The sequence below is a fragment of the Acomys russatus genome, chromosome 32 (genome assembly GCF_903995435.1).
Source record: "Acomys russatus chromosome 32, mAcoRus1.1, whole genome shotgun sequence".
NCBI classification, from domain to species: Eukaryota; Metazoa; Chordata; class Mammalia; order Rodentia; family Muridae; genus Acomys; species Acomys russatus.
Window position 1 is genome coordinate 28,519,317 of NC_067168.1, and position 12,391 is coordinate 28,531,707.

Here is a 12,391-nt window from a genome sequence, read left to right on the forward strand (position 1 = left end):
TTCTATGGAGCCGCAGCTCCTCTCCACAGACACTGCCACTCTCATTATCTCTGTCAATCAGATCCAAGCGGCAGAAGTTCCAAGTTGCTCTCTCTGGCTGACAAACTCTCTGTACATGTTCAAAGACCTTCCCGGGCTCCAGAAGCCCAATTACCAGCACTCCGACTTGCCTCTGCAATTCTCTTCCTTAAAGCCTTTTCAATTGTCATCTGTAAAATCCTTCACCGCCACCACCTCCATGCTTTCTGATGAGTGTGACTAGAGCCCAGCCGCTGAGCCCCTCCTTTCTCTCTCCCAGACCAGGTCCCAGGGGCTTTCTGAAGGACCATGATGTCATCTCCTGTTCCCATTAGGAGCAGAATTGCACTTGGGACAAGGCTTAGTTACTTTGCTTTGGAAAAATGCAACAAAAATGAGAATTATGAACTCTATTGCAGACGTCCACATTTCCTCCGTGTGTCTACCCAAACATCAAGTATCCGGAAGTCTCCTCCCTCCCCCTGTGTTCCCCAAACCCTCAGTACATGCCACTGGACTAAAACCCCTCAAGAATACAATCAGCAAGTGTAATGCTTAGTCACCATTAGCACAAGATGACTGTGTGGAATGGATGATTTGGGGATTCTTGAAACCCAGTGTCAGACTTTCTATTTGTTTTCAGCACAGGTAAAAGCAATGCCTGAGAGTATCTTAAGTGTCAAATCCCGCCTGTCTGTTTTGTAACCAATTCTTTGCAAGCAGAATTGTTCTTCATCAGATTAAGGTCTCTGGGTGGGGACAAGATGGGTCTGCATTTTCTGGCTAGCATTCCTCACTGAGACAGTATAGATGGAAGCTGTGTGCAGCCGATTTTATAAAAGCAGCATAGTTACTGTCAGCTCTATCACTTACTGATTGGACACACTACAGGAGCAGAAGCGAGGTGTGGCTAATCACAGATAATAGAGGTCCCGCATGCCACGTGGTTGGCACCAGGACCTGGTTAAGGATGCAGTGGTTTCATCATCGGCTCTGAACTGGAGCACCCTGCACACACCAGCACTGAGTATTGTTCTACAACCAACCCAGATCCTCTTTTTACGGTTTTGCTGGTGAACTACCACCTTTCTCAGGCTTCTGAGAAAATCCATGGAGCCTAGCTGAGGGCAGTTTCCACAGCCTGAGGAGTGCCTCGGAGGCCACCCAGGCATGCATCTGTTTACAGGGTGACTGTAGGAGCTAAATGAAATGGATCTATGGGGGCAGGGGGTCAGGGGCAGCCCTGTCTCTTCTGGCTAAGAACCCTGGAATAAGAGCTGTCCCCATGAAAGTGGAAAGAGGAAGCAGGAGACGTATGTATGCAAGTTTTGGTGATCACAAGCCTCTGAGCAACCAACAGCAAAGTGGGCATTTGAAATACAAAAGAGGCGTGGTCCAGGCTAATAGCCCAGGCTAAAGGTGGTATTAAAATCCAGGCAAGACTTTTGATTAGCATCTTGCCAGACCCAATCATCTCAAAGCTTTTACCGCTCTTTACTATGAAGCCAACTTCCCACCCAGAAAAGAACATCTCCAAAATTGCCTCTACACATAGCATCTTTTATCACTTCTTCCTTCTCACTTTCACCCTGTCCATCCATGGAGGGCAGCGGAGAGGGAGGTGGATGACCTACCCCCACCTACCCTATAGACAGGGCCCTACTCCTGCAGCCCACCTGAAGTTGGCCACCTTTGGAAAGCTTTCCTGGTGTCATTTGCTGATATTGGCACAGGCTCACCAAGATTCAGTTCTCAAGGGCGAAGGGCCTTATACTTCCTCTTAAGCCAATGGCAATATGCTGGAAACTAACTTGCTTGGAGCCACACACACAGCTGTCATAAACAGAGCAGGATGAGGACTCAGGCCGAGACTTTCAGACTAAGCCCTCCCTCTGATCCTCATCACATGTGTGATAGGGAAACAGGACACATTGGCTAGGAATTGCTGCAGAATTTTTTTTTTCATTTTTTTTATTAATTTATTCTTGTTACATCTCAATGTTTATCCCATCCCTTGTATCCTCCCATTCCTCCCCCCCCCATTTTCCCATTATTCCCCTCCCCTATGACTGTTCCTGAGGGGGATTACGTCCCCCTATATATTCTCATAGGGTATCAAGTCTCTTCTTGGCTACTTGCTGTCCTTCCTCTGAGTGCCACCAGGTCTCCCCCTCCAGGGGACATGGTCAAATGTGAGGCACCAGAGTACGTGAGAAAGTCGTATCACACTCTAGCGACACCACATGCTGGCGAGGATGTGGAGAGAGAGGAACACTCCTTCATTGCTGGTGGGAATGCAAACTAGTACAGCCACTTTGGAAATCTATCTGGTGCTATCTCAGAAAAATGGGAATAGGGCTTCCTCAAGACCCAGCTATTCCACTCCTTGGAATATACCCAGAAGATGCTCCAGCACACAACAAGAAACTTTGCTCAACCATGTTCATAGCAGCCTTATTCATAATAGCCAGAACATGGAAACAGCCTAAGTGTCCCTCAGTAGAAGAGTGGATAAAGAAACTGTGGTACATATACACTATGGAATACTATTCAGCTATTAAAAACAAGGAATTCCCGAAATTTGTGGATAAATGGATTGAGCTAGAAATGATCATAATGAGTGAGCTAACCCAGAAGCAGAAAGACTCAAATGGTATATACTCACTTATATCTGCATACTAGCCCAAGGGGCATGTCCCACAAAAGCCTTCACTTACCAGGAAACTGGGACAGAGGGGAAGGCATCCTATTGGGACTCTAAATGAGAGACGCATGGGAGAACAGCAAAATAAAAGGATCCAGAGGGTCCTAGAAATCTGTAAGTAGAACAATATAATAGGCAGATTTGGGCCCAGGGGTCCCGCTCAAACTAAGGCACCAGCCAAGCACAATACAGGAGGTAAACTTTAAACCCCTTCCCAGATCTAGCCAATGGTCAGAATATTCTCCACAGTTGAGTGGAGAGTGTGATACGACTTTCTCACGTACGCTGCAGAATTTCTTGCTTAGTTTCGGTCTGGTCTAGTCATGGCTCACGGCTATTCAGAAAAAGCCTGCTGCCTTTATAGACTTTGTGCTTGGTGGCCTTGCTCCAGTCCATGCAGGGCTCTCGGGTCACTTCAGGCTTCCATGCAAATGTCTCTGCATCCTTGACTGAATTTTAGTTCAGGGTTATGAGCTTCTTGGCATTCATGGCATGAGGTATACTTGCATGGGTATTAATGGCAGTTAGATGTAGCTGGTACTTACATCTTGGTTGGACATATCCCAGTAGGGTCTCTCTCCGAATGACATGACTTCCCACATGACAATCCCGTAGCTCCAGACATCGCTGGCTGACGTAAACTTGCGGTAGGCGATGGCTTCTGGAGCTGTCCATCTCACGGGGATCTTCCCTCCCTAGAAGGAGGAGAAACCAAACCAAGTTGGTTCAAAAAAGTAAAAGGAAACAGGCACACATCTTATTCCACACCATACCCTGTACTGCCCCAGCTTGTAAGCCAAGACAGCCAAGAAACTCCTTGACCCACAAGCAAGAAACATTGAGGGGGGGGTCTGCTTAGAGGAGCTACAGTGAACCAGCAAGGCCAGTACAAGCCTCGTGGACATTTCCACACATGAAGGGGATGACAGTGACGAGACTTCTGTATCCCACCCAGATACCCTGCCTTGACTCTACCATCAGGTCTGGTAAGGTGGTGAGGAGAGAGGACACCACCATTCTAAGCTCACTAGAACCACACCGGATTGGCTACCAGAGATGCAAGTTATGATTGTCACTGTCCTTCATCAATGTAAACCCCACGGATCTGGATCAAGAGGAAATGCAATGAAACCACAGGAGCGAAGGGGCACGCTCTCAGAGGACCCTCCCACTGACAAGGCACACCAACTGCACCTCTGACCCTGCTCATATTGTGCTCTGTCTCTGAGGAAAGGGTTTCCTAGCTCCACGTCCTTGTCCTGCTTCCTGCATGGGTTGTACTGGGTGTGGGGAGCCCTTGGCCTGTTTATGTGCTGTTCACTCCAGCTGCCTGGCAGAAGAAGTCGGGGTTTGGGAGATTCGAGACCCTGCTTCCAATGGGATGATATGTGGGGCTTTTTTTCCTCCTTTGTGTCCTAAGAGCCATGTTTGATGTGTCGAACTCAGTTCTCTGTTTGTCCCTTAGCTTGCCCTTAGCAACCTGGCCAGCACTGCTAACCTAAGAGCTGACATCTATCTTTGCCATTGCTTAGTCAATGAATGAACAAATGGCACCTGCTTCTGCTGGACCCTGTTAGAGGATGATCTGGGGGCTCAGAAAAGAGCCACCCAGAGAGGGTACAACAGCTGTCAAGGTGCACGGGGTAATGGGGAGGCAGACAAGAAAACAGAAACTCAAAATGGAGTGAACACCATTGGAAAATGAGGAGGGCACAGATGGAGGTTAGCAGTAGGGGAGGTTCTGCAACCTGGAGACAACCACTTTGGACACCAGTGCTGACTTTTTCTATCTGTGTGACCAGAGCAAGTAGCCAACCACTCTGGGATCCCGGTCATGAGCACCTGTACAGTCTGGTCATCACGTGTAGTAAGTGGCTACTATTCCTAGTGATCTGATGGCACATTGCCTGGGTGTTAATTACCGTTTCCATTGTGCTGGGCTCTAGAGAGCACAGTGTCTGCAGACAGACTTGCTGCAGAAGCGAAAGCCAGACCAAGGCCACTGATTCCTCAGAAGGAAAAAGAAGGTGGTAATGGTGGGATAGATAGTAAGGCAGTTTGGCTTTCCCTGCACCCACACCTACACTGACTTTGTGTGTTAATGTGATCTATGTCAAAACTGCCACCCAAACACAACACTCCTTAGGACACATGCAATCCTCATTTTCTACTCATCATGCCAAATACCAACACAGTATTGCTCTGTGCCCGGACAGTGGATCACCCTATAATCCCTGAGACTAAGGGAACCAGCAATGGAGGCTGCATGAAGGAGCCATAGACTCCACCTTCTTTCCTCCCGTGACGCATGCTTGGGCTGTAGGAGGCTAACTTTTATATTGAGCACTCTTGTAATCTACTCAAATCACCGACATCTATAGCGGAGCTTAGCAGAAATGTCTTAAAAGTCTATAAATGGTTAATCTACAGGATGGGGGAGAAGCAACAGTAAACAGCAAAGTGCATTTGTATCTGGCTTCCTCTCTAGGGCTGCACAAAATAAAGGCCACCTGGCCTGGACCTCCCCCGGCACATGTCCAACTTTCTGCCTTGAAGACAGTCCTGATTTCCCCTGGGGATTCTGGCAGGCTTTTGTGGTGGGAGATGTCCTCAGCCAAATGCCAGAAACATGACAAATGCCTGGCAGACAGGTTTCAGCTACCTGGCAAGGGATGCTCTGTCCTCACCATCCCCCAGAACATGAATTCATTTACTGGCTTTAGCAATATGGTACCCATGGCTGGGAAGAGAGGTAAGAAAGTCATCTGATGAACTAGTAACATCTTGAGATAGCCCCAACTCTTTCAAAGACAAAGGGGTTTTGCTTTTTCAAAATACTTGTGTTTGGGCCAAGGAGATAGTTCAGTCAGTAAAGTGCTCACCTAGCAACCATGAGAACCTGAGTTTGATTCTTAGAACCAATATAAAGAACGCGAGATGTACTGGCCTGCACTTGCAATCCCATTGCTGGACACAGACATATCCCTGAGGCTCATGGTTGGCCAGCCTAGCTTACTTGGGGGAGCTCTAGGACAATAACAGATGCTGCCTCAAAACCCAATGTAGACAACACGTGAGTTAAGTGAGGTAGGAGTAAACATGTGTGTGTGTGTGTGTGTGTGTGAGAGAGAGAGAGAGAGAGAGAGAGAGAGAGAGAGAGAGAGAGAGAGAGAGAGAGAGAGAGAGAGAGAGAGAGAGACTGGGAGACAGAGAAGACTAGGTAGAGAAAGTCCATAAGCGAAAGGAACTTGGGGCTTGGTTATCTTGTGTGTGTGTGTTTGTTGGGGAGGGGCGAGGGATGAAAGTGTAGTTCTGAATTTCAAAGAGACGGTTTGGAAGTCTGGAAGTATCCTCCTCTGCCAAGTCTGGAGCAGACCCCAGTGGCCGTCAGTGACAGCTGTTGCACTGCTCCCTCTTGCATGTAAAGTGGCAGTGCCAGGCCCACTGATGGGGAGCCTCGAGCCCTCCTGCCACCTTGCACTGTTGGGCCTCACTGAACATGAAGCTTGGTCTGTCACTGCCGCTCCCTCCATCTCAGCAGGTGGCTGGGCCTTCCAGAAGAGCCACCCTGGACAAAGACGTGACAGCTTGTTCATGGCCTGCTCTTCTCCTTGGTTGAAAAGCCAGGGGTACACTGACCTCTGGTGCAGAAAGAAGGGAAACAGGAGCATGGGGTGGATGCCTTCCCTGGCAAGGATTTTCAATTTCCCTTCTGCTTCTTTTTCAGCGCCACACAGGCAACGTTGCCTTGCAATGTCCAATGGTAATTACAGTGATGGTTATGATTACTTAACTCATCTTCAATTACATGACAGAAAATCTATTAGGCTAGAGGATGCTGACCAGCCCCATGAGGGGAAGGAAGAAAAGGAATCACTTCAGCAGGTGAGGTGTCCAAAGGTGAGGAAGGTCTTACTGCTAGAAGAGGAAATCTGGACCAGACGTTAAGGCCAATCCACCCACATATCTGCAAAGTGTTGTAATGGTCTTTACTTTGCAATGCAGGAATTAAGAAGGGGTGCAAAGAAACAGTAACTTGCTCTGTTGGGTGTTAGATAACACAGAAGAATTCTGGGTGTGCTGAAGAATGGGTGGGTTCAGTAGGAAGCAATCAGCATCCTTGTGGGCAGAGAAAGACTGGAGAAAGAGACCCTTGCCTCTGGACCAGGCTTTGCACAGCACCCTGAATCACTTCCCCTAGGGATGCAGTGGGTGCAGATCTGCGCTCTGCAGGCAATGACATATTAATCCTGTTTGTCTTTGCTGTTACCAATACCTGACAGAAACAAGTTCCCAGAGGAACTGTTTATTCTGGTTCATAGTTTCACAGGGGCTAATCCATCACGGTGGGGAGAAGCTGAGCTGAACAGCTCACATCATGGCAGGCAGGGAACAGAGAAAGAAGCACACGAGAAGGGGCCAAGGCAAGAAAGAAACAACTTCCAATGACCAACTTCCTCCAACCAGGTCCTGCAGAGCAGGCCTCCATGCAGTACTCACTCTCTCTCCAGCAGGGCACTAGAGTCATAGCAGGGATGAGACTCAGGGTTAGGGAAGAGAAGCTGATCTCTGAAGCCACCCAATCAGTACATTGTCTTGTCACAGAGAGGATGGGTGAAACACGCATCCTTTGTCCTCTAATCCACACTACAAGAAAGTTTCCTAAGCCAATGGTCTCAGGACTTCCCCCTCCCCACACACTGAGGACTCGTTTTTAGAGAGGCTTCCATGTGACCAGCACAGTCAGGTCATGATGCCTCTCTCCACTGTATTCTGTGAAACAAAGTCTCTGTAGGATTAAGCAGACATTCAGGTACTTATGGATATTGAGCATGGTGACCATAAACTTATCACACACAAAAAATGGAATTATGGCGCAGGTCATTCTTAAAGCTTTGGAAGTGATAGGTTTATGACTAAGAGTGTCACACAATGTATCTGAATTTCATAAGCCCACTGCTCAAGAGGTTGATAACACAGAATATATGTTGGAATTTTAATGGGCCAGGCATACAATCCATGAAGCACGTTATTGGTATCATTGCCCAAGGATCTACGAAGAGTTATGAGTTGGACTATGTCACCCACAAGAACATATGTCCATCTTCTAACCTGACCTTGTGACATTAGGATCCTGGAGGATGTAATCAAGTTAAGAAGAGGCCATCCTGCCTTGGGACTTGCCCTAAATGTAACGCTGGCTTCTTTATAAGAAGGTCATGTTCAGATATAGCAGCATGAAAGGGTGACTACCCCTGTCAAGATGGAGGCAGAGATACACATGGTATAACTACAAACTATGTCATGTAAGGGACAGGTGGCTACTAGTGATGAGACACAGAAGATACTCCTCTCTGTGGCCTTTGGATAAAGCATGGCCCTAACTAAACAGGAACCCCTGACTTCCAGCCTCAGAATTGAGAAACTGTATGTCTGTTATTTAAAGCCAGATTATGGCCAACAGAATCAATTGACTAGGATTCATGGGAACTCATTGAGATCCGAGATCCTATAGGGATCTGACCTAGGCCCTCTACATATATGTTATGGCTGAGTAGTGTAATATTCTTGTGGGAATCCTAACAGTGGGAGTGGGGCTTCCTTGACTCCTCTGCCTACTTGTGGGACCCTTTTCTTCCTACTGGGTAGCCTCATACAGCCTTGATGTAATGGTATGAACTCGTCTTATTGTAGCTTGTTCCATCATGTTTGGTTGGTGTTTCTGGGAAGCCTGCTCTTTTCTAAGGGGAGGCAGAAGAGGGGTGGGTTTGGAGGAGAAGGGAGGGAGGGAGGGAGGAGAGGCTGGGGTAAGGGGAGGGAGGGGAAGCTGCAGTTGGGACATAATATATGACAGAATAACAACAACAACAACAACAACAACAACAACAACAATAATAATAATAATAATAATAATAATAATAATAATAAACAATGTTGGATTATTTTCTTCTAGCAGCTGCAGGAAGCTAATGCACAGACTACACACAACAGTGTGAAGCAGCTATTCAAAATCACTGCTCTGAGCTCTTAGGTGACAAACACAAGATACTGCTATTAGAGAGTGGTAGGACTTGGGGTTGAGGGGTACTACTGATACCTCATACCAAAGCCTCTTAATTAATATTGGGCCCCAGTAATATTTATCCAGTGCTGTTTATCAGATCGCAGCCACACTCCACACCCTGGAGGGCAGCAGAGTCCTAAGACATACGTGGCAACTTCAGCTAAGACAACCACACTAGATATAACCAATACTGAATACAAGGCCAGTGCAGGTGGCCCAGGCCAATAGTGCTCAAGCTTGTCAGCCCACTGTAATCACTCAGGGGAAGTCTTCATTGTCTAACTGTCCCAGGTTCTCTCTCACTTATTATGTAGATTTTCTGGGAGTGATGTCTACAGATTGGTAGGTTTAATAGGAATCTGAATTAGATTAGAATCAGTAGTAGGTGGTTCAAATATGCAGACATGAGTTGTCCCTGAGACCACAGAAACAGGTGTTGGCCTTGGTGTGCAGTGTCTGGAGTGGGTGAGTTAGCAGGTGGCTGCGTACGCATGGCAAGTATTTGTCAATACTGCACTACATCTCTCAAGATCTTAAAATGCTGAAAAAGGAACAAAAGGCAAATTTGCCTTGTATGCCAAGAGTCACTCTGGGGTGGGCAGATTGGACTCATCCCTTGGGGCAGTCACCATCCTGACTGCAGTTGACCAGCCTAGATGTGGCAGCCACCCATGAAAGCATGTCTGTGCAGCCCTGTGTAGACAAGTTTGGGAGCAGATGGGCCCTGTCTTCAGAGCACATCTATGGGATACACACACCCCTTCTGTTCCTCAGTTACTGTCTGCTACTTTGGACCAACAGGTCTGAAGCGACTCTAAGTGCTAACTGAGAAGAGTATCTCGGAATGAGTGGCTGGCTTTCATGGTGCTGGCAAACACACTGACCCATTTTCCCCAAACTGATAAGTAAAGTGATTTTTTTTTTCCTTGATAAGACCAGAATAAGTCAAGGACAGGAAGTTTCTTCTTAAAGGGTTATCTACCTTTGTGTCCTCCCAGATGCTAACAGCCAGTGGAAAAGGCTCCTCTCGACTGGTGAATTGCAACAGAGCCTATGTAACAAAGAAATGCTCCCTAGGCCACCAGGAAAGAGTTCATCTGGTCCTGCTGCAGCCCAGAAGCCAGCTGGGCTCTTCTTAGAGACCCTGCAGTTTACTCCCTTGCTGCGGATTAAGATGCAACAGAGAAGAAGGACTCCGTGAGGGGTGGGTTGGCTGTGGGACAGGTGGGCTTCTGAGGGGGTGATCGCACACAAGCAGCTCAGGAGAGGGCTGGGAGAAAAGACAGCCCAGAAAAAAAAGACACCCAGCCTTGGTGACTGCTGATGAAATTGTTTCTAAACAGAATGCTTTTCAAAGCTGTTCTCGAAGCATTAGCTGCACCCACAGAATGAATGACACAAGGTATTTCGTGCAAGTAATAAAATATGTGATTTGAATAACTACAAATGAAAAGATTTACAGTCGGTGGGCTCCTGGCTGCCTCTCCCCTGAGCTTTGCGTGCGCCGCGAAAACCCTTCTGCAAGATGCTGCAAAAGGTAATTGCAGCCCAAACATCATTTCCCGGCAGCTAGAGAAAGGCCTATTTGGACATAAATTAACTAAAAATATGCGGGTGATAGTGTGTATTTCATGTGTGAAGAACAGAAAGGCCACTTGGTGACGTTTCCTACTGGGGAAAAAAAAAATCCCAGTTCTGAACCAAACAGATGAAACAGAAGTTGTTTCTCTGTGCTACAGTGACAAGAAAACAGCTGGCTTTTACTACCCACACCCAAAACAGGCCCTGCTGCTCCGTCATTATTATGTTCAGTCACTCAGAGCTTCTCGCGTTGACAATTGTAAGAAAGAAGGGAGAGATGAGGGGCAAATGCTTGCCAAGCTGCCTTCATTCATTTGGCAAGGTCACAGGTGGCAACCTTGCTGCTAGCCTGGACCAGTAGAGCAGAAGGAGGTGACCTGGCTTCTGCTCTGAAGAAGGCACTGACCAGGGATGCCAGCAGTATGGCAGACTCAGTAGGGAAAGTGCAGGCAGGTTCCCTCTTGCATGGCACCCCAAAGCTGGTCCCTGCTCTCAGTGCTTCTGAAGAGCCATCTTGGAGAGAGCAGTTGGGTCAACTGGATGAAATGGAGCTATATTCTCTGTGCTTTTTGCCTTTTAGACAGACTGCTTACTGATGCCCAGGGAGGGATTCAGCGTCCATCAGGGGTCTAGTGAACAGGTCTGGACTTCCTTGCTATGGAAACAAAATGCCCTTATTTAGAGGTCGGGGACCATGAGCCTCTAGGGCCTCTAGATGACAGGTGGGCATGGAGAAGCAGGGAGCAGAGAGCAGGGAATAAGTAAGGTTGAAAAGAGACTCAAAGTTCACCTGGATGTCACTCTTCCCCTCTCAGGCCACAGCCACTGCCTCATCCGCTGCTTCCCAGGACCCTGCAAGCACTGAGCTTTCTCCTGCAGCTCATCTACCGTGTTGGTTTCCTGCCTTCCTTCTCAGCCCCAGCCACGCTAAGCAACCACAGCACACACACACCACCCCCGCGGCCTGCCCCATCTCCAGATGGTCCAGTTGCTACATCTCAATTTGTTCACAACTTGGCCTACAACTCCTTGACAGCTCTTGCCTCCATCCTTCTACCTACGTACCCATGATTCCCCCGTTGCACCTGTCACCCCTCCCATTCTATGACATTTCTACTTCTGTGCATGAAGGGCACCGGCTCTTTCTGCTGCCTGTCACAGGAGTGCTCCTCTTATGGCCACACCACTGGCATGGTGGCTTCTGAAAATGAGCAGAAGAGGTGCCTCTGCCTCTAAATCAATTGTTCTCAAACTTGCTGGGGATAGTGTCCCATATCGCATAGCCTACATCTCAGTTACTTATATTATAATTTATCACAGTGGCCAAGTCACAGCTAGGAAGTAGCAACAAAATAATTTTATGTCCGGGGGTCACCACAACATGAGGAACTGTATTAAAGGGTCTCAACTTTAAGAAGGCTGAGAACCACTACACTAGAGGAAGCATGGGATCGCAGAGGGAGACCTGCTTCCGCCCTGCCATCCTGGAGGCCTTTGCACAGCCTTGCATAAAACTGCAAGGCTGCTCCAAGGTTACTATGGCCTCTAGTAGTTTTCCTCCTATTCATGGAATATAAGCATCTGAGAGATGTTGATAGCAACTTAAATTAACAGAAAAAGTCGGCCTATTCTTATTCACATTGTATTTTCTGATGCCTTACCAATGTCCGGTAGCCACACCTCGAATCTCTTTGTATTTCCCACCCCTAAAAGCTAACTTAAAAACAATTGCTCACATTAACCAGCGTAAGTTCCTTTGGCCTCCTGAACAGCACCCCCTTCTTGGCAAGGGTTCTTCCTCAAACAAGGCCAGCAGTTATAACCAAGTCACTTAACCACGCTGTCTTACCGTCTCCACCTGCCAATGGGGGATAATAATGCTTAATTATCTCAGAGGGGTGCACGAAGAGCTGTTAGCTAATGCTCGCGGAGTGTGCAAGCCTGCTAGTGAGGCTGCTCCACCTGCCTCCCAGCAGGATCCCTGTTCTCAGAGTCCCCTGTCTTCCCCTCAAGACAGTGAGAAA

The 12,391-nt window shown here is 47.7% G+C and overlaps 1 protein-coding gene across 1 annotated transcript in view; it reads right to left on the bottom strand.

Annotated features, from left to right (window-relative positions):
- Ephb1 (EPH receptor B1) overlaps positions 1–12,391 on the bottom strand; it is a 442,640-nt gene that overhangs the window by 11,571 nt on the left and 418,678 nt on the right. The window contains exon 13 of the mRNA XM_051140120.1: positions 3,268–3,417. Within this exon, the coding sequence (XP_050996077.1) occupies positions 3,268–3,417 (150 nt within the window). The remainder of the gene's footprint in view (positions 1–3,267; positions 3,418–12,391) is intronic.